At 40.1% G+C, this 22,700-nt stretch overlaps 2 protein-coding genes across 2 annotated transcripts; one reads left to right on the top strand and one right to left on the bottom strand.

Moving 5' to 3' along the window:
- The first annotated feature begins 2,867 nt into the window (after positions 1 to 2,867).
- Positions 2,868 to 3,443, top strand: LOC138870214 (uncharacterized). Its single transcript, XM_070148006.1, has one exon. The coding sequence runs from the start codon at positions 2,868 to 2,870 to the stop codon at positions 3,441 to 3,443; it is 576 nt and encodes a 191-aa protein (XP_070004107.1).
- A 3,663-nt stretch (positions 3,444 to 7,106) lies between these two features.
- LOC138870213 (uncharacterized) lies at positions 7,107 to 7,751 on the bottom strand. Its single transcript, XM_070148005.1, has 2 exons — positions 7,471 to 7,751; positions 7,107 to 7,353 (listed from the first exon to the last, which is right to left on the bottom strand). Exons 1-2 carry the CDS (start codon positions 7,749 to 7,751, stop codon positions 7,107 to 7,109), a joined length of 528 nt encoding a protein of 175 aa, XP_070004106.1.
- Positions 7,752 to 22,700: the final 14,949 nt, after the last annotated feature.

The raw sequence follows: 22,700 nt of genomic DNA, 5'->3' as shown, positions 1-22,700 counted from the left end.
TGTAATTACTGAAGCTGTACTACTCTCTGAACCCGTTCTGTATGTGTGTTGTTGCTCCTATTTCTTTTTCAAAAAACTGTTTTCCCTAAGCAACTCTTCTGTTGCTGTTGCAAATTTATTTCAAATCAATCATTTTCAAAACTGTCTTCCTGCTCAACTCTCTTAAATCTATGTCAAGCACTCTCACATGCACTCTTAGATCATTAGGTTCTGCCCCTCTTGTGTGAGCCTTGCTTTGGGACCCTTGAGCTCTCTTTGAACCTGGGCACAAAAGAGGTGGCCCTTCCACATTGCACTTACTCTTGGTTATGCAATCTGGGTGTGAGCATTGCCCGGGATCCCATGAGGTCTTAGGGAACTCTGACACACCCAGATATGGGAAAGGCTTTGGAACAATATTGGCATTTGAGATGGTTTATTACATAACTCAAAGAGGAAGTCAGAATCAGGCTTCCTATAGTTGTAACTTCTTATTCTTCATTTCTTATGTAATTCTATCACATGGTTTGTAATAATTTATAAACAAGTATTGGGGTGGCTAGTGAAAGGGGATGGGGAAATATGCATGCTATAGTCATTAAAGGGTAGAAAGCATGTTATTAGGTTTATATTCCTAATTGTGCAATAGAAACCATGTTTAGGATTCATACATGCATTAGAAAACCATGTTCTTAGGACCTATGTTTCTTACTACAGCACTTCATTTATTAATCCATGCTTTATGTCAATTACCTTGAAATCCTGCTCCTAGGGCAATAACAACACTAGTATAAAAAGCTGTTATTTCAAAAATTCTGCAACTCTTGTGTACATTCAGAAATCATGCCTTAAGGATTCTGTTTTTAACAACCTTGCAATTTGCATGTGCATATTAGATACCATGTTCTAGGATCCTGTTTGCATTTTTGTTTAAAAAACGCCTAGTTAACTACTGATTCATAAAAGGGTAGTAAAGTAATAATTTTCACATTGTGACATTTTCTGAATAAAATTGGCAACAACCTCTGCAACTAGAGCAACATGTTTTAGGTAATAAAATAATCTCCAAACTGCCTTAATGACTTGGAACAATTGTTGCATCTCACTTTGCGCCTAGGCAAGCCTTAGGTAATAACTTAAGTAAAACTGGAATTGCCTATGTTTAATTATCAACTGTTAAAATAAGTAGGCAAACCTGATTCAGACTTCTTTTCTGAGTCATGTAACAAATCTGGTTCTGATGTTACCACTTAAACACCGTGCTTTAGGATTTTAAATTCAGACCTTAACTGTGTATAAGTCATGCTGTCTATGTGCATTATTTGTGGAGGTATAATTGAGCCTTCTGCTTGTTTTATGTGTTTTCCCCCTTTAAATGCAGTCCTACTTGTTTTGTATGTCGCCTTAGTATTTTGCCTTTTGAGGGTCTGCTTAGAACCTCCTTATAGGATAGGAGTCCTAAATTCCTCCGGGACTGATAGGAAGGGACGGGTAACAACATGCAATAAGAATCGAGACCAACCTTCACTTAATTACCTTTATGGGGCGGGAAAGGACAGATATGGATATGATGACCGGTGCGCTAATACCACGTGTATCCCCTCTTTTGAGGAGTGTCATATCGGGTATTGCATTGATGTGATCCATATTATAGATAAACCTAGGACACCCCCCTTTACATTCATAAATGTGCTTAGATTGTAATTCTTTTTATAATCTTGCTTTTCATTAATTGCTTTTCAAACATCTTTGTATCTAAACTCAAATCCCCTATTATTTGAGCCATACTTGTTTATTTGCTAATTGCACAAATTCACAAAAACTGTCTGGCCGGGAACCATACTAGTGGATCCTTAGGGGTGCCTAACACCTTCCCCTTAGGATAATTTCAAGCTCTTATCCTATCTCTGGTTATCAAACGTAGTTCTAGATAAACCCTGTAGGTGCTCTAACGTACCTTAAAAAATCCTTAGGTGCCGACTCTTTAAAAAATGCAATACCCAATTCCCAAAAGGAAATGAGTCATTACACCCCATGAATGTTGAAACTTGGACTCCCCTCCGCGGAGGGAAAAAGGGGGCGCGACAGCTAGGATAGCGGAAAGACAAGCTAATACACCCGATTTACTATGCCAGTAGAACGTTGAGTGGAGCCCAGCTAAACTACACTGTGACTGAAAAGGAGATGCTGGCTGTGGTGTTCGCATTCGACAAGTTCAGATCATACTTGATTGGATCTAAGGTAGTTGTATATACTGATCATGTTGCTCTCAGGTACTTTATTAAAAAGAAGGAGTCCAAACCACGCCTTATTTGTAGGGTGTTGTTACTGCAAGAGTTCGACCTGGAGATTCATGACCATCAGGGAACGGAAAACTAGGTTGTTGATCATCTATCGTGACTTGAAGGAGCTGAAAATGCAGTTGAGGCAGAGGATATTCTAGAAACTTTTCCAAACGAGCAGCTACTCACCACTAGCCTTGAGAAAGTGCCATGGTATGCAGACTTTGCAAATTACCTGGCAAGCGGTATAGTTTCCTATGACCTTTCTTTTATGCAAAAGAAAAAGTTTTACCGTGACTGCCTCATGTATTACTGGGATGAACCTTATCCGTTTAGAATTTGTGTTGACAATATGATCCAGAGGTGTGTCTCCGAGATAGAACAATCTTCTGTTTTGCAGGCATGTCATGCATTGGCATATGGCAGACATTTTGAAGGAGTCAGGACGACAACAAAAGTTCTAAAAGCCTAGTTCTACTGGCCAACCATGTTTAAGGATGCACATCAATGGGTAAAGGGCTGTGATGAATGTCAGCAAACCAAGAACATCTCCCGTCGCCATGAGATGCCCATGAACCCAATTCAAGAGGTTGAGGAGTTCGATGTATGGGGGATAGACTTCATGGGCCCCTTCGTCAGCTCCTTTGGCAATATAAGTACATACTTGTTGCTGTAGATTACGTGTCCAAATGGGTAGAAGCTGCATCACTCCCCACCAATGATGCAAGGGTGGTGGTAGGGTTTTTGAAGAAGAATATATTCACATATTTCGGGATCCCGAGAGCTATTATCAGTGACGGAGGCACTCACTTCTGCAATCGAGCCTTCGAGAAATTGCTAGCAAAGTACGATGTGCACCACAAGGTGGAAACCCCATATCATCCTCAGACCAGTGGACAGGTAGAAGTATCGAATAGAGAAATAAAAAGTGTACTGACCAAGACTGTGAACTCCACAAGAACTGATTGGGTAAAAAAGCTAGATGAAGCACTCTGGGCCTATAGAACTGCTTTCAAAACACCAGTTGGTATGTCACCATACAAGTTGGTGTTCGGGAAGGCCTGTCACTCGCCAGTGGAACTAGAACATAAAGCTTGGTGGGCAAAGAAACAACTAAATCTAGACATTGAGGCTGCGGGAACAAATAGAGTCACAGAACTACATGAGCTAGATGAGTTCTGATATCTTGCTTTCGAGAGCATGAGACTATACAAGGAGAGAATGAAGAGGTTGCATGACAAGAACATTGTTGAGCAAAATTTCAATCCCGGTGACATGGTGTTGCTTTATAACTCAAGATTAAGGCTATTTACGGGTAAACTCAAGTCACGATGGTCTGGGCCATTTTGGGTGGTCGAAGTGCTCCCTTCAGGTGCCGTAGAGATTGCCTCAAAGTAAGACTCCCACACACTTAGAGTTAATGGGCAAAGATTGAAACCATATGTGGGCATGGATGAAACCAAGGAAGTGTTAGTGAGCCATCTGACTGAACCTCAGAGGTCGAGCGATCCTTAAATGTGCTCATCTGCGTCGTGCCGTGACATTAAATCAGGTGCTGCATGGGAGGCAAACCATTGACTTGTTATAACTATTGTTCCACGACATTAACTAAGGCGCTGGTTGGGATGCAACCCAATGCGTAGTGACTTTAGTATAGTTAGTATTTGTTATTTTTTATTTTGGTAAGTACTAACCAGTGTAGGTGAGCTTGGGCAAGTAATAAGTCCATCAGACGCTAAAGGAAAAGCTAAAAAAAGTGGAAAAATTTTGAGGTACAGGAGCGCGCTCGCGCTAGTGGCCGCGTATGTCACGACCCAAACCGATGGGCCGCGACGGGTGCCTGAGTCCTACCTGTCAAACACCCGTAAGCATGCGTCTAAGATATGAACCTGAATAACGTCTGCTGAATTACGAAAATAACATACAAGAAGGAAACCTGCCTTCAAGGCATATGTATGTATACAGGCAGAATACAATGGGCGAGCCAGCAAAGCTGATATAGACAACTATACATCCAAAACTGAAAGCCGACAAGGCTACATACAACCCAACTAGACATACTGTCTACAGACCTCTAATAGAAACATAACTGTACAATGACGGGACTGAGCCACGTCAAACCCATATATATATATACATATATACATACATATATATATATATATATACATACATATATATATATATATACACGTATATAACACCATCTGGTCATGAGTCAATGTGCATATGTAAATGCATGAAATGCATGTGAAAATATATATATATATATATACATATACATACATATATATATATATATATATACATATACATACATATATATATATATATATATATATATATATATATATATATATATATATATATATATATATATATATATATATATAAACGTATCATACCAAAATCAAAAGCAGCTCCGGATCAAGTGGAGCATGCCAACTCTCGTTGATCAGGGATCCTAAGAAGGGGGATCGTTAGCTTGCCTACCTGCACCTGCGGGCATGAAACGCGGGCCCCGTGAAATAGGGCGTTAGTACGAAAATTGTACTGAGTATGTAAGGCATAAAAATTAGTATGTAAAAGACATAGACTAAACATAGAATGAAGAAACACATCTTTAAATTTGAATAACTTTATAAATTCTAAAACACCCATATATATATATATATATATAAACGTATCATACCAAAATCAAAAGCAGCTCCGGATCAAGTGGAGCATGCCAACTCTCGTTGATCAGGGATCCTAAGACTATATATATATATATATATATATATATATATATATATATATATATATATATATATATATATATATATACATATACATATACATACATATATATAAGGCATATACATATATATATATATATACATATACATATATATATATATATATATATATATATATAAACGTATCATACCAAAATCAAAAGCAGCTCCGGATCAAGTGGAGCATGCCAACTCTCGTTGATCAGGGATCCTAAGAAGGGGGATCGTCAGCTTGCCTACCTGCACCTGCGGGCATGAAACGCGGGCCCCGTGAAATAGGGCGTTAGTACGAAAATTGTACTGAGTATGTAAGGCATAAAAATTAGTATGTAAAAGACATAGACTAAACATAGAATGAAGAAACACATCTTTAAATTTGAATAACTTTATAAATTCTAAAACATTTATAATGTCATGCACGTGCGTATAAATGTCATGTCATGCATATGTATGAGTGTACATAATATCATCAATCCACTGAGGGCATCCCATCATATCGTCTCGGCCACTGTGGACAACATCATCAACGTATACCAGCTGATCAGGTGGTGGTGCATATATAACACCGTAACCTTTTTTCCATATCCCATATACATATATTTACATATATACGCGTATATAACGCCATCTGGTCATGGGTCAATGCACATGAGTAAAATGCATGAAAAATACATAATAATCTCAATATTCCTTCCGGATAAACTTTTCCAACTGCGTATTATTCTGATACCCATGAACAGAAAATAATAATAATTCTCATGGGGAATCAATAGTATAGATACCCCTAGTATTTTTATGAATAGAGTAATTTATGAAAACTGTGCGTCTGCTCGTTTCTTTTGTATAATTTGGACCATGCCAAAAGAAAGAAGGGAGGGCCTTAACATACCTGGAATAGGAAAAACTCCGTATAATATTCCTGGCGAAGACTGCACCATACTCTTTTAGAAGCTTGAAATTTGCTTCACCAGAATTTAGCTACGGACCATGCGAAATTAGCTTCGAACTGCTTCTGTTCTATCGTTTGGTGAACCAAAGATGGAATGAATTTAATCCAAAATTCCAATGTTTTATTGAAGTTGTGTCTGTTTCTAACTTTTGAATGGATTGATACTAACTTTTGAATGGATTGATACTAATTTTTGGTGATTGCGCAGTCTGTCTAATTTATTGATTGGTTCTCAATACTTGCCTTCATTCTACTACTCTTTTGGTGAGATTTAACTTTACTTTCTGGATATGCATGACTTTTTTTGCTAATTTAGTATTAGAAATTTCATCGTGTAAAGTGAATTCCACCAGCGTCAGATAACAAGGAGATAAGACTTAGAAGTCTTATTTTTTTAAAGTTACTTTATTTACTCTTTATGTGTAGACACCTATGTATAATTTGTTATGAGTCATCTTTTAATTTGGTGGCCTTGTGCCACGTGGAGAGTGGGTGAAGATTAATAATCTTTATCCACTTATTAGTTAACTGGGTAATATTCTGTTACCCGTTAATTAACCAATTACCCGCATAATTTAAAAATTACCACAATTTTTTTAAAAATTCTATTTATTTTTTTAATATACTTCATATATAATTTATATATTATTCTATCGTGATCATATGGTACCTTTAATGGTACTAGTTCATAATTATCGGGTATTACCGCTCGACCCGTATTTTATTCCAAATTGGCCACTTTCAACGAAACTCGTTTTCTTAATCCGTGTACTCCTTTATCCTTCATAACACTTATTTATTGCTTGTTATAAATAGCGTAAGTACGTTAACGTCAAGATGATCTCATCCCCGAGTCTACGTCAATTAACTGAAGTCAAAACTTTTAACATACGAAAATGCGAGATGTAACATTCTTCCCCCCTTAGAAACATTCGTCCTCGAATGTTTAACTCTCCGGGATCTATATAAGAGTCTCCCTTGGTAACAATGCTACAACCAACTCTTCCGGTAGAAACTTAATAATTTAATGCCACATAACACCACGAACATCAATAACGACAGTGCCTCACATGACCAATGACAATAACTAACACCAGAATCCATACATGTACTTCAAGGTTATGACGTCTCAGTCGAATCCTTCTCTTGAGGAGGAAATACGTAGAGATATCTAGACTTCATGTCTTCCTCGGCCTCCCAAGTCACTTCTTCCACATTGTGGTTTCTCCAAAGTACTCTCACCGAAACTATGTCTTTCGTTCTCGATCTCTGAATTTGTCTGTCTAATATAGCAATGGGAGTTTCTTTATATGATAGCTGCTTTGTGCCCTGCACGTCATCAACTAGCACGATTCTGGAAGGATCTCTGATACATTTATGGAGCATAAACATATGAACGACTGGATGTACAGACTCCAAGTCTGAAGGCAAGTCTAATTCATATACTACCTGGCTTACTTTGCGTATTTATGGTCCCATGTACCGAGGGCCATGTTTTCCTTTCTTTTCGAACCTCATAACAGCTTTCATCGATGATACCTTTTGGAATACCCAGTCCTCCACCTGAAATTCCAAGTCTCGTCGTTGATTATCCGCATAAGCCTTCTGACGGCTTTGAGCTGCCAATAGCCTTTCCTGTATAAGCTTAATTTTCTCGATTGCCTGTTGCACCAATTTTGGTCCTACTAACGTAGTTTCCCCAACATCAAACCACCCTATCGGCGACCTACACTTCCGTCCGTAAAGAGCTTCGTATAGAGCCATCTGAATGCTAGAATGGTAGTTATTATTATACGCGAACTCAATAAGTGGCAGATGATCGTCCTAGCTACCTTTGAAGTCTATTACACAAGCTCGTAACATATCCTCCAGTATTTGAATAGTACCTGTAGCTTGTCCGTCTGTCTAGGGATGAAATGTTGTACTAAGACTTACTTGAGCCCCCAATCCTTTTTGGAAGGACTTCCAGAAGTTAGCTGTAAATTGAGCTCCTCTATCCGAGATAATTGATACAGGGACACCATGCAGTCGTACTATTTCCTTAATATAAAGTCTTACATAATCCTCTAAGGAATAGGTAGTCCTAACGGGAAGAAAATGGGTTGACTTTGTAAGCCTATCAACAATCACCCATATCGAATCAAACTTATGCTGGGTACGAGGTAAGCCTATAATGAAGTCCATACTGATTACTTCCCATTTCCACGTCAGAATCTCCATAGCCTACAATAATCTACCGGGTTTCTGATGCTCAATTTTAACCTGCTGACAGTTAGGACATTGAGCAACAAATTCTGCTATATCCTTTTTCATTCCGTCCCACCAATACACTTCCCTAATATTATGAAACATCTTTGTTGCTCCTGGATGGATGGAATAACGAGAATAGTGAGTTTCTCCTATAACCTGACGATGCATCCCTGCAACATTAGGCACACATAATCGTCCCCGATATCTGAGGACCCCATCTTCTGTAATTTCAAACAGCATCTTCTCCTTCTGAAGGATGGTATCCCTATAAGAACTAACACATGATCCTCGTACTGGCGTTCCTTTACCTTAGTTACTAAAGAGGATGTTACCGTATCCTGAAGAGTAATTCCAATATCACCTGAGTCCAGTAACCGAACTCCAAGACTAGCTAGCTGGTGAACCTCATGGGCTATTCTCATTTTTATTTTCTGGCTGTAAATATGATAGGCTACCCATAGATCTACAGCTGAGGGCATCGGCTACTACGTTTGCTTTCCCCGGATGGCATGAAATATCAATGTCATAATCTTTAAGTAACTCCAATCATCTTCTTTGACGTAAATTCAATTCGTTTTTTCTTGAAGATATACTGGAGGCTCTTATCCGCATAATGCCATACAAGTAGTGCCTCCACATCTTTAGTGCATGAATCACCAAGGCTATCTCTAAATTGTGGGTCGGGTAGTTCTTCTCGTACTTTCTTAGTTGTCTAGAAGCATAAGCTACAACCTTACTATGCTGCATCAGCACTTGACCCAATCCAATGCCTGAAGTATCACAATAGATAACATAACCATCGGTCCCTTCTGGAGGCAGTAGAACTGGTGCTGAAGTTAATCTGTCCTTCAATGCCCGGAAACTCTGTTCGCAAGGATTGGTCCATTGAAACTTAGTTCCCTTCTGAATTAACTTACATGGGTATCCTAATATTTTACGATTCAGGAAATTCCCCTCTTCGGAGGCCCAAACTTTATCCTTTATCCATCACAATACGCCTTTATCCCACTATTAGGGCAACATTTCATCTATTCTAAAATAACTAGTCTTAGACTCCTTTGAGTTCCTTCAGGCTATACTGAGCCTTCTATAATTTAGAGAAACCATTAGCTCTCTCATGAAATTATTCCCAAGGACTTATCCATTCTCGTCACCTTTTCACTCATCTTTTCTGATCCTTCCTCCTATCTTCCTAAAACCTTACCGCTCTACCATACTTTAGCTTGCGACCTACATATATCTATTTATAATTATTCACAACCTTTCTTCAACTTACTTGCATCATAGATTTCCTTATGTTATTCCGGAACATTAAGCGAGACCACATACCACTTTGGTCGAAGGTGCTTAGAAGAAGAAAATTTTGTTACAAGTTTCCTATAATAACCTACCAAACGGAGAAGCTACGTGTTACATCCCATGTTTTCGTACGTGAGAATACGTCGTAAGCCAATTGATGTAAGCTCGGAAATGAGATCATTTTTGAAAGTACATAAAGTAAGTTGATCATTTTATCTTGGAGGTTACAAATCATTAAGATCATGAGTAACAAGTACCAAAAGGGTTGGAAAGCTTAGACGCTAAACGAACTGAAAAAAATAAGTTTCGTCGAAAGTCGACAAGTTTGGAATGTTATAACATATACTTTTGGGGTGAGACTAGGGTCTTTAACATGATAAGTAGTTTAAGTTATGATTTATTTTAGTCGTATGATAGTCGTGTGTTATGTTTCTAAGTCAAGCGAATTGTGGAACAAAAGTTGGCAAAGGTCATCACAAGTTGCATTCATAATGTGCTGAAATTTAGGTCAAATGTGGCTGCACTTTTCGCCCAATATACTTGGAATCAAGGGATGATATACATATAAAATTGAAGATCTACGAGTCTAGTTTCTAACTCATTAAACCGTTCATTGATATGACATCGTACTAGATAGATATTCGTGTTTTTGTGAGACTACACCAAACAGCTCTCTATGGGGCCCACATAGGCAGTTTAAGACATATATATATATATATATATATATATATATATATATATATATATATATATATATAAAAGATGCCTCAACCCCGTTTTAAGTCATTATTTTCAGTATATTCAGACCTTAGAACCCTAGAAAAACTCTCTCAAGGTTCTCTCATGATCCAAGACCCAAACAAAGGGCAAACAACACAAATCAAGTGTCGGGAATCCTGTGGTGCTAGTAAGTTTCTTGTTCTTCTTGTTGTTGCTGATTTTTGGGTGGTTCCAGCTCATATGGGAGGTTCTTTTAAGTGGTTTATGTTCTGTAAAATACTCTCCCATGGTTTTCATGTCAACCCTAGGTTATTTCAAGTCTTGCAAATGGATTACACCATATTTCAACATCAAAAATGAAGAATAACACCTCTTTGAGGTTGTGTTATCATTGAGGATAGTTGTGGGCTGTTTTGTGTTGAAATTTCAAGTTGTTGCTACTGTTTAAGGTGAGTATAACAACCTACTAATTGTGCTTAAGCTTGCTTGTATGTTGGTTAAGTTGTTAGGCTGATAAACTACAAGATAATACTTGGATTAGCTTAAGTCACTTCTATGGTGTTGTATTGCCATCGAGGGTTGTTGTAAGCTAAAAATAACTTGGATTTCGACTTGAAGCTACTGTAGGAGGTATGTGTATTGTTTTCTTGCAGGTGCTTAAGGTTATCTTGGTGTTGATTAAGTTAAATGGTTGGACTAGACATGAACTAGTGAATAAAGTTTCTAATTGAAGATAGTTGGAGTTGTGGATTGTTTCCTTTGTTATAAATATATGGTATAAGGGTGGAATCATTGATGAACTAATTCATTATCATGTTAATGATGCTGTTAATTTAATGTAAGAAGTCTATAAGGGGTGATATGGGTTATACGGATTCCAATTGAAGCTTGCCGCTCGTCGTGAAGTAGTTGTGACTTGTTGTCGTTATATGGTGTCTTGTTATTGATAGTTATATGTTGATGTATTTCTCTGGTTGTTGTTGTCACACCTCCTTTTTGCGCGCCCGCCCCGTAGGATAAATGCGCGAGGGAGTTTTTCCAATTTAAGTGACAATATTCGAAATGGGATTATTTATTTAATTCAGAGTTGCCACTTGGGAAAGATTTTGTTTTTGGTGTCCCAAGTCACCGGTTTATCTTGAATCCCAAATCGAGGAAATTTTCGACTTTTCCAAATGAAGTTTGCGAACCAGAAATTCTAAGTAAGGAATTCTGTTGACCCGAGGGAAGGTGTTAGGCACCCTCGAATCCCGTGGTTCTAGCACGGTCGCTTAAATTGTTATAATGACTAAATATCTGATTTAAATACATGTTGTGACTTATGTGCTTTTATTGAATTTAAAACCGCTTTTATTATTATCATTTATTTTTATAGAATTGCAACGTCGTGAAAATGCATCTCGAACCACGTCACAATCAATGCACCCGTAGTTGTTAACACATTTCGACTCCGTTGAGATTTGGATTTGGGTCACATAAATGCGCACCCGAATTTAAGAATGTAATTTAATTAAGTCGCGCCTAAAGAGTCTAACGCGTTATTATATTTAGGGAAGGCAGTGAGATTTACTAAACAGTCCATCCCAAATTCTAAATATTCAATATATATACACATATGAGGGCCCCGCAGTTTGTGTCTTTCATTTGGCGAGGCTCGTCTCATTATTTTTAAAAGGATAACCTTAGCATGACTACATTTCTATTTTTTTGTTTTCTGAAATAAATGAGAGAAAATCCTAACTCGTTACAAGCTTAAAAGAGGCATACCATATTAAATACTAGATTGAGACGCATATTTATTGAAAGGAACATTACTAGAAATTATAAACAAAATCGAGAACGATGAAATAATATATCCGGACATGATTGATTATCCTATAGCTAAATTAACTCCTCATAATTATGTGAACAAACGAATAATCGTTCGCGACTATTAGTGCTGAGATTAACCTTAATTATTAATGCTCATTTGGGAGTTTATTTGATCTAAGCGCCGGACCATCTTACCCAGCTCGTGCCTATTAAATTAGTGTTTCTCAAAATTGTTATGTTATTTCGTGCTTAACAATAGGTAAGAACCTGCTGAACCTATTAATAGCCATTTTCTCTAAAGGGTGGGCCGATGCCAATATCAGTTATTATCAAGCCTATGTTGAAGCAAGGAATCTAACAAGAGAGTCGGCATACATGGCTAACCCGTTAACGTAACACCATATGAGAATTTGTTTGGGATACGTTTGTCTTGAAATCAAATTGAACCGGTTATAACAGGTTTGACAGTTCAAAGGTCCAGACAGGAATACATACAGATACTTGCCATGATTCTATGTTATACTGTCATCACTAAATCCAGGCTAAATTGTTATACACATGGAGGTACGTCTGATCTAATCATACTATCTAATAGTCCATCTCAATTAGGATATGTATTAATTCATACAGAACAAATGCAGTTGGAATGAGCTTAAACAAATACAAGCTAACTATCATTCAACCTATTGCTATACTTTGAACACAAGTACTGTGAAGCAAACGATGTTCATTTCTTTATTTCTACTTCAAACTTCAAGCTTTCAACAACACATGGTTTCAGAAGTATATACCTATAAGTGCTTACAATTGAAGAAGAAGAGAGGTCAGTAGAGTAACAGTGGCAAACGAACAACAACAATAACAGATAAGTAACAGCAGAACAAGTTCCAGTGCAAGATGCAACTATAGCCGATGGAAAAAGTAGCAAAATGACAGCAGCAAAGTAGTGGAGTAGAATCAGAACTCCACACACACCAAATCCAGTAATAAACCAATGAAACACACAACCAGTAAACTCAGTTGGGACTTGGAAAGATCAGTATTGATTAAACAGGTCGAAACAAGTGAAATCAAGACGATCAATGGGAAGAACAGTTTTTGATTTTGTCTGTGTGATTTCTATCTCTCCCCCTCTATCTATCTGTGTGTTTTCTCTAACTGTCTCTTGTATATATGCCTCTCTTAATGTGTATCTGTATGTGCCTGTTTGTGTGGTATATCTCTCTGTGTATGTGTGTATTTCTGTATTTCTGTATTCCTCTCTCTATCTCTGTCTATCTCCTTTTGTATATCTCTCTTTTTTTCAGTCCTATGTATGTCCTCCTTAACTAATGGAAGCTCTCCTTCTTTATAGCCTAGCATCAGGCCATTTACAGCCTGTTAAACAAATCAGAACCCCCCCCCCTTTCTGCTATTTTTTCACTCATCTTTTAAAAGTAGAACCCTTCCCATGAGATTCCCTGACAGCCCTTTTATCACCTTATTAAACTAAAACAACGGTATGGGCAACCTGAAGATGGCCTGACAGCATATGCTGTCAAGTTATTTTAATTTCTAAAAAAGCCCTAATGCACATGTTGTCCACAAGTGCACATGCCATCAATTCAGACTGCAGCTAACAAACCAATCCTTAAATTTCTGATTCAAATAAATCAACTATAAGTAGCTATACTCAATTCCTAAGTTGACTCAAACAAAGTTTCAGCAGGAAACAAATCAAATTGTTACCATTCAAACAGCTGAAACTATTCGACGACACGTATCGATTCGACTATACTAATTATAACATATACAATCAACAGCCAAGGATCAGAAACGAACAGTATTGAACAAGGGGTTCAGATTGCACTGTCAAAACAAAAATGACCCTGGGAACTAATTACTCAACCAATTTCAATTTTAGTCGATTGTACAGTTTACACATACACACATTATTAGTAAATGAAGAAAGACTTGACCAAATACAGAGGTCCGGGCAAGGTGGACAGAAACAGTCGACAAACAATTCAAAAATAAAATCAACTAAACATTTGGGGCAATAAACAGACATTTAACTACAACAAAACACATGAACTGATAAAAAAAGAAAGCAAATATACCTTAAAATCTTGAAAAATCAGCAAACCCTAGCTCGGATTTGAATCGACCTTTCTTGGGGTTGAACGGACTTTAATCGAAGTGTTCTCAACTGAGAACACTTCGATTAAGGTCCATTAGACCCTAATCATTTGGTTCAAACGGACACAGATCAGACATTAGGACTCATAGGGTTCCTAAAGGCAGATTTGGGATTTATGTTTCCCTGGTTAGATTCGGACCAAACCAAGCCTGGTTTAGTCACGAGGGAGGTCAGGGAAGTGCCTGGTATGAACCTAAGGTGGCTTGGCATAGTTTGAGGTTTGGCTCGAATCTTCAAATGAAGATTCAAGACGATGGGGGAAGGTTCGAGACCAATGGTTTGCAGATCCATGTTCAGGGTGTCGAGGTGGTCCTAGGGTGTTAAGGTGGTGGTCACCGGCGTCCATGCCGCCGGGTTTAATGGCGAGGGGAAAGGGGGCGGCGTTAGGGTTCTAAGGGATTGGGTCTGTGGTGAGGACGACCTAAAGGCAGGGGGGGTTTGTCTTAGGGCGCGGGGTGAAGGGGGGAAGGTTTATATACGGGGTAGGTGAGTGAGTCCAAACCGTTGGATCTGATGAGATCAACGGTTTGGATCACCTTAACTATATAAAACGGGGTCGTTTCAATTAAAGGGGGTTGGGTTGGTCCGGGGTCGAATGGGTCGGGTAATGGGGTTATGGGTGAGAGATCTGGACCGTTAGATCAATTTGGTTTGATGTCCGAGATGGATTGGCCTTGGAACGACATAGTTTTGGTGTCAAACTACGTCGTTTTGGAGGCATGGGGATGGGCTATTTGGACCGGCTGTTTTTGGGCCTCAGATTTAGAAACAAAAACGGGCCCAATCCGATTTTGAACCAATTTGCACCCTTTTCTTTTATTTTCTAATTTTTAAAACACAAAACCTAATTAAAAAAAATGAAATTAAACACCCACTAATTAGTACTTAACACAATTATCACACACATATTAACATATTTAAATAGGTAAAAATCACACCATGGCGACAAATAGAATAAAAATGCATTTTTGTGATTTTCCTTTTAATAACCGGATTACGGTTCAAGCTACACACGACATATATTTTTTAATTTTGTTTGATAAAAAATAAAAAATGGACAAGATCACAAATAACTACCAAAAATTCCACGTAAATTCCAAAAAATTGTATAGCAAGACCATCTGCTATTATTTTTATTTCTTTTGGAGTGATTGTCGCGTAAAACAAAAATCACGTGCTCACAGCTGCCCCTCTTTGTTCGAAAACATGAAGAGTTTTCGTGCAAAGTTAAAGTGAGCGGATACGAGCGATTTTTGCCTATTGGAACACTCCGTGTGAAGCACATTTTGAAAGATTTGACCGAATCTTTGCTTCAAAGATTTCCTACATATCCTGGGCTAAACAGGAATCAGGTCAATGTAGTTCGGGAAACTTTGGTAGCCGGGACTACCATGGGATTGCAATGCTTGCTGTTGCTGCTGTTGCTGTTGCCGCTGCTGCTTACCGACTCCCTTATTACAACCAAAGGAAAATTGAAACTGAACTAACTACGTATGCCTGTCAACCGCTAGTTACAAGATTCCTATCTATGATTCTATTGCAACTTGATCTTGGGTCTTAGCTGATTCTGCTTGTAGACTTCGATCCGAATCTTGATGCTTGCAAGTCGTAGGCGCCTGTTTATTTCTGCGATACTGAGTAAGACGAGATTGGTAGAACTCGGGACCTTGAACAAATCTTGGAGCGATCCGCCCTTCATTTTTCCCAATATCTCGGAACATCTTCTTTTTGTCTTTTCCTTCTTTTCTTTATTCTGGGTTGAGACTTATCTCGTGGGTCGTCTCGATCCGTGTGCCTCGAGGTCAGGCCTGCGGGGAAAAACAGACGAACGAAATTTTCTGCCCCAGTTTCACTAGGAAAATTTCGTGAGTTAAATGCTGGGAAGTTTATAGAGTGATTGAATGGATTGGAGAATTTCAGTCTACCAAATGCGACTCCGGGATTGGATCCCTAATGTTGCCACAAGGTAACAATGCTCAGTTCAGGGTTGGAGCCCTAATGCTTGCTAAATGGAAAAACTTCAGTTCAGGGTTGGAGCCCTAATGCTGACTAACAGACAATGCTCAGTTCAGGGTTGGAGCCCTAATGCTGGCCAAATGGAAAAAGTTCAGTTCAGCGTTGGAGCCCTAATGCTGACTAAATGGAAAAAGTTCAGTTCAGGGTTGGAGCCCTAATGCTGACTAAATGAAAAAAGTTCAGTTCAGGGTTGGAGCCCTAATGCTGACTAAATGGAAAAAGTTTAGTTCAGGGTTGGAGCCCTAATGTTGACTAAATGGAAAAAGTTCAGTTCAGGGTTGGAGCCCTAATGCTGACTATCAGACAATGCTCAGTTCAGGGTTGGAGCCCTAATGCTGGCCAAATGAAAAAGTTCAGTTCAGGGTTGGAGCCCTAATGCTGACTAAATGGAAAAAGTTCAGTTCAGGGTTGGAGCCCTAATGCTGAATAAAAGACAATGCTCAGTTCAGGGTTGGAGCCCTAATGCTGGCTAATGGAAAAAGTTCAGTTCAGGGTTGGAGCCCTAATGCTGACTAACAGACAATGCTCAGTCTAGGGTTGGAGCCCTAATGCTGGCTAAATGGAAAAAGTTCAGTTTAGTGTTGGAGCCCTAATGCTGACTAAATGGAAAAAAGTTCAGTTCAGGTTGGAGCCCTAATGCTGACTATCAGACAATGCTCAGTTCAGGGTTGGAGCCCTAATGCTGGCCAAATGGAAAAAGTTCAGTTCAGGGTTGGAGCCCTAATGCTGACTAAAAGACAATGCTCAGTTCAGGGTTGGAGCCCTAATGCTGACTAAAAGACAATGCTCAGTTCAGGGTTGGAGCCCTGATGCTGGCCAAATAGAAAAAGTTCAGTTCAGGGTTGGAGCCTTAATGCTGACTAACAGACAATGCTCATTTCAGGGTTGGAGCCCTAATGCTGGCTAAATGGAAAAAGTTCAGTTCAGGGTTGGAGCCCTAATGCTGACTAAATGGAAAAAAGTTCAGTTTAGGGTTGGAGCCCTAATGCTGACTATCAGACAATGCTCAGTTCAGGGTTGGAGCCCTAATTCTGTCCAAATGGAAAAAGTTCAGTTCAGGGTTGGAGACCTAATGCTGACTAAAAGACAATGCTCAGTTCAGGGTTGGAGCCCTAATGCTGGCCAAATGGAAAAAGTTCAGTTCAGGGTTGGATCCCTAATGCTGACTAACAGACAATGCTTAGTTCAGGGTTGGAGCCCTAATGCTGGCCAAATGAAAAAAGTTCAGTTCAGGGTTGGAGCCCTAATGCTGACTAAATGAAAAAAGTTCAGTTCAGGGTTGGAGCCCTAATGCTGACTAAATGGAAAAAGTTCAGGGGTACTAACCGACCCTTTTTTTTTGAATTTTCTTGTTTTAGTAAAATGTAAAAGAGAATTTCGTGGAAACTTCCCTTCCGAGTGGATTCCTTATTGCCAAACTGTTTCTTGCACTCATGTACTTTCTTCTTTGGGCGACACCTGCTTCTTGCATGGTTGTCTTGGATCATACCTGTTTTAACTTTTCAAACAAAGAACAATTGTTAGCTCGGAATTGGTGGTTGGTTTGGTTACCTTGATTGTTCCGGTTGCTTTGTTGCGCCTTTATTTCTGTTGAGAAATTCTGCCATTGATTGGATTCAGACGGCGAAACCCTTTTAGACTATTCAGGCTTGCATTTCCAGATTCTGTGATGATTTGCCTTGTAAGGCTTTGGTTTTTCCTTCCCATTTTGCTTGGGGATTTTCAATGGGGATTTTATTGGGTAGACTCTGTGGGGATTTGTACAAGGGGAAACTATGTGGGGATTTGTCCGAAGGCGGCTCGGCTCGGTGGGGATTTTTACAAAGCGGACTTGCCGGGGATTTGTTGGGGCAGGCTCGCTGGGGAATTTTACTAAACGGACTTGCTAGGGATTGGTTGGGACAGGCTTGCTGGGGAATTTTACAAAGCGAAGCCCTGTGGGGATTTGTACAAAAGGGAAAACCTGTGGGGATTTTGCTGGGGCAGACTCCTTGGGGAATTTTTACAAAAGGGAGGCTTTGTGCGGATTTGTACAAAAGGAAAACCTGTGGGGATTTGTACAAAGGGAAAACCTGTGGGGACTTTTTTTCCTCTTTTTTTTTTGTTTCGTGCTTTACTTAGAATGTAGTCAACATCATGATCCATCAGGTTGGACGAACGTACCAACGAAGGGAGGCAATTTCCTTTGCGAAACGGAAATCCGTGAAGCCAATCCTGCCACCTATCCTTTCCGGTATATCTGGAACTTAGGGTTAAAAATGAAGGGGATTCGAAGAAAAGTAAAACAAAGAAAGGAGGAAACAAATCTTAGAAGGGAATTGTCCCTTTCGGGACAAGAAAGACTTATCTGAAGGGAACATGCTGACTTTAAATGGACATGACATGCTTTTTGGACTGGACGCCTGACCTTCAATGAACTTGCATTTTCTCATGAACCACAATGGACCTATGCTTCCAAAACCGGTGGAACTTTGCCGAGACTTCCTGGGGTGGATCCATCCTTTCAGCCGACAGCGCCCTTTGCGGGTCGACCTCTCTCATTTCTCTTCCTGTCGTCGCTTGATAGCACTCTTTGCGAGTTTATACTAAACAAGCTCTCTCATTTGGTTTCTCTACTCCCGTCGCCTTGCGGTGCCCGAAGGTTTTCACCGACAAGACTCTCTCATTTTAACTCTCTCAATTCGGAATGTACCTGCCTCCATTCGTGACACTTCTTGGCTTCCCCCCTACCTTTGGTAATTGATCCGAAGGGCTTGTGCTTGGTAAAGAAAAGTAGATGATACTACGACTTTTATTGTTGGTGTGACTGAACCTCAGAGAGAGGCTGCCTACGTATCCTTTCGGAATCAAGTCAGACGTAGTTCAGGCATCGATCAATGTTTTGTTTTGTTTTTTTTTTTCTTTTTTCTTTTTTTTCGAAGATAGCCAAAGAAATGTGATCGGCTCAAAGGGCTTGTAGCGAGAGTCGATAATGTTTGGGGTAGTGGGAATAAACCTTCATCATTTCAAATGTGTCAGGACCGCTGGGGTGTCACTCAAACGTAGTATCTTTTGACTGCATCCGCATTCACCGCTGTTTCGGGATCATTTCCTTCAATATCACCTAGGTACAATGCTCCTCTTGGCAAAATCTTCCTGATGATGTATGGGCCTTTCCAGTTTGGAGCAAATTTCCCTTTTGCTTCTTGGTGATGTGGCAGAATGCGCCTCAGTACCAGTTGACCCACTTTGAAATTCCTGGGTCGGACTTTCTTGTTGTAAGCACGAGCCGTTCTTCGTTGGTACAACTGCCCGTGACAAACCGCAACCATTCTTTTCTCGTCAATCAAAGTCAACTGCTCCAATCGAGTCTTAACCCATTCGCTGTCTTCGATTTCTGCTTCGACAATGGTTCGAAGCGAAGGAATTTCTACCTCTACTGGTATTACAGCCTCGGTTCCATAAACCAAAAGATAAGGGGTTGCCCTTACTGACGTGCGTACCGTAGTGCGATATCCCAACAATGCAAACGGTAACTGCTCATGCCACTGTCGGGAACTCTGGATCGTCTTCCTCAAACTCTTCTTGATGTTCTTGTTTGCTGCTTCTACAGCGCCATTGGCCTTGGGCCGGTAAGGAGTGGAATACCTATGAGTTATTTTGAACTGCTTGCATACATCTCCCATCAAGTGACTATTGAAGTTCGCTGCGTTATCTGTGATGATAGTTGCAGGAATGCCGAAACGGCAGATAAGATTTGAATGTACAAAATCCACTACAGCTTTTTTAGTGACCGACTTGAGAGTGACAGCCTCTACCCATTTTGTGAAGTAGTCGATGGCAACCAGTATAAATCTATGTCCATTTGAGGCCTTCGGCTCAATCGGACCAATGACGTCCATGCCCCAAGCAACAAATGGCCAAGGTGCAGACATGGGATGCAATTCCGTGGGAGGTGCATGAATCAAATAACCGTTCACCTGACACTGATGACACTTCCGAACGAAGCTAAAACAGTCCTTTTCCATGGTCATCCAGTAATAACCTGCTCGAAGGATTTTCTTTGCTAAAACATACCCGTTCATGTGAGGTCCGCACACTCCTGCGTGTACTTCGTGCATGATCCTCCTTGACTCCTCGGCATCAACACATCTTAGTAGATTGAGGTCCGGGGTCCTCTTATACAACAATTCGCCGCTAAAAAAGAAACCACTTGCATGTCGCCTAATGGTTCTCATTTGATCTCCAGTAGCATGTTCGGGATAATCTTGTGTCTTTAAGAACCTCTTGATATCATGGTACCATAGCTGTGTACTCGATCCTATCTCGATTGTGTTGCAGTAGCCGTGTCTTTCCCTGATTTGGATTTCCAAGGGATCGACGTAGGCGTTGCCTGGGTAAGGTAGCATTGAAGCCAAGGTAGCAAGCACATCTTCTAGTTCATTGTGACACCGCGGGATATACCTGAACTCTATTGATTTAAAACGCTTGCCGAGGTCCTCCACGTCCTGTCGGTAAGGAATAAGCTTGACATCCCGAGTTTCCCATTCACCTTGGGCTTGCCGGATAATCAGGTCAGAATCTCCCATAATCAGTAAGTCATCGACATCCTGATCGATTGCCATATGCATGCCCATGATGCAGGCTTCATACTCAGCTGTATTGTTCGTGCAAAAGAAACGCAGTCTAGCTGTGGCAGGATAATGCTGACCGGAGGGCGAAATCAAAATTGCCCCGATTCCTACACCTTTGGCGTTTACGGCCCCATCAAAGAACATATTCCAAACATGAGTGTCTTCTGAGACTACTTCTACGGTGTTTATTTCTTCATCTGGAAAATAGGTACTCAACGGCTGGTATTCCTCATCAACTGGATTTTCGGCCAAATGATCTGCTAATGCCTGGGCTTTCATTGTCGTGTGGGTGACATAGACTATGTCGAATTCAGTAAGCAAGATTTGCCACTTGGCCAGTCTTCCAGTAGGCATCGGTTTCTGAAATATATACTTCAAAGGATCTAGCCTGCTTATGAGGAAAGTAGTGTGAGCTTGGAGATAATGTCTCAGCTTCTGAGCGACCCACGCCAAAGCACAACACGTTCTTTCCAGCAGAGTGTACTTGGCCTCGTAGCCGGCGAATTTCTTGCTCAAGTAGTAGATCGCCTGTTCCTTCTTTCCGGTCACGTCATGTTGCCCGAGGACGCAACCAAAAGAATTTTCCAAAACTGTCAGGTACAAGAACAAGGGTCTATCTGGCTCTGGCGGGACCAAAACTGGGGGATTTGAAAGATATTCTTTGATTTTGTCGAAAGCTTCTTGACACTCATCCGTCCACTTGATCGCTGCATCCTTCCTCAACAGCTTAAATATGGGCTCACACGTGCTAGTTAGTTGGGCAATGAATCGACTGATATAGTTTAACCTGCCCAACAAACTCATCACGTCTTTCTTCGTTCTTGGGGGAGGTAGATCCCTGATAGATTTTATCTTTGTTGGATCTAATTCGATGCCTCTCCTGCTCACTATGAAACCCAAAAGCTTGCCCAATGGGACTCCGAAAGTGCATTTGGCTGGGTTCAGCTTCAAATCGTACTTTCTCAATCTCTCGAAGAACTTCCTCAAGTCTTGGATGTGATTATCCTGCGTCCTGGACTTGACTATCATATCAACCACGTATACCTCTATTTCCTGATGCATCATGTCATGAAAAATGGCAGTCATGGCCCTCATGTAAGTTGCCCCGGCATTCTTCAGACCAAATGGCATAACCCGATAACAGTAAGTGCCCCAAGGTGTAGTGAAGGCAGTCTTCTCGGCATCTTCTTCATCCATCAACACCTGATGATACCCAGCGTAACAATCTACGAAATATTGTATCTCATGTTTGGCGCAATTATCAACAAGGATGTGGATGTTGGGCAGTGGGAAGCTGTCTTTGGGACTCGCTCTATTCAGGTCTCGATAATCCACACATACCCGAGTCTTCCCATATTTTTTCGGCACTGGAACTACGTTCTCCAACCATGTTGTATACTGGACTACCCGAATCACTCCCGTTTTCAGCTGTTTGGTGATCTCCTCTTTAATTTTGTCACTGACCTCAGTTTTGAACTTTCATTGCTTTTGTTGAACTGGAGGACAATCAGGGTGAATTGGCAATTTATGAACCACTAGATCAACACCTAGTCCTGGCATGTCATCGTATGACCAAGCAAACACATCTTTAAATTCAAAAAGGAGTTGAATTATCGCGTCTCGCGTTTTCTCGTCCGTGTGAATGCTTATTTTGGTCTCTCGGATTTCTTCAGGAGTTCCTAAATTAACCGGTTCGGTGTCATTCAGATTTGGCTTAGGTTTATTCTCAAAGTGTTCCAATTCTTGGTTTATTTCCCTAAAAGCCTCTTCTTCATCATATTCTGGTTCTGGGTTCATTATTTCACAATTAAATAGCTCGTTGTG

The sequence above is a fragment of the Nicotiana sylvestris genome, chromosome 6 (assembly GCF_000393655.2).
Source record: "Nicotiana sylvestris chromosome 6, ASM39365v2, whole genome shotgun sequence".
NCBI lineage: Eukaryota > Viridiplantae > Streptophyta > Magnoliopsida > Solanales > Solanaceae > Nicotiana > Nicotiana sylvestris.
Note: the sequence above shows the minus strand (reverse complement) of the source record. Positions and strands in the feature narration are given on the sequence as shown.

Bases quoted from the DNA above. Each gene is read 5' to 3' on its own strand.
- LOC138870213 (XM_070148005.1), bottom strand. From the start codon at position 7,751: ATGGCTCTATACGAAGCTCTTTACGGACGGAAGTGTAGGTCGCCGATA. The intron at 7,354-7,470 runs GTACATGGGACC...TAAATGTATCAG, and splicing joins AAAGGAAAACATGGCCCTCG to AGATCCTTCCAGAATCGTGC.
- LOC138870214 (XM_070148006.1), top strand. From the start codon at position 2,868: ATGGGGGATAGACTTCATGGGCCCCTTCGTCAGCTCCTTTGGCAATAT.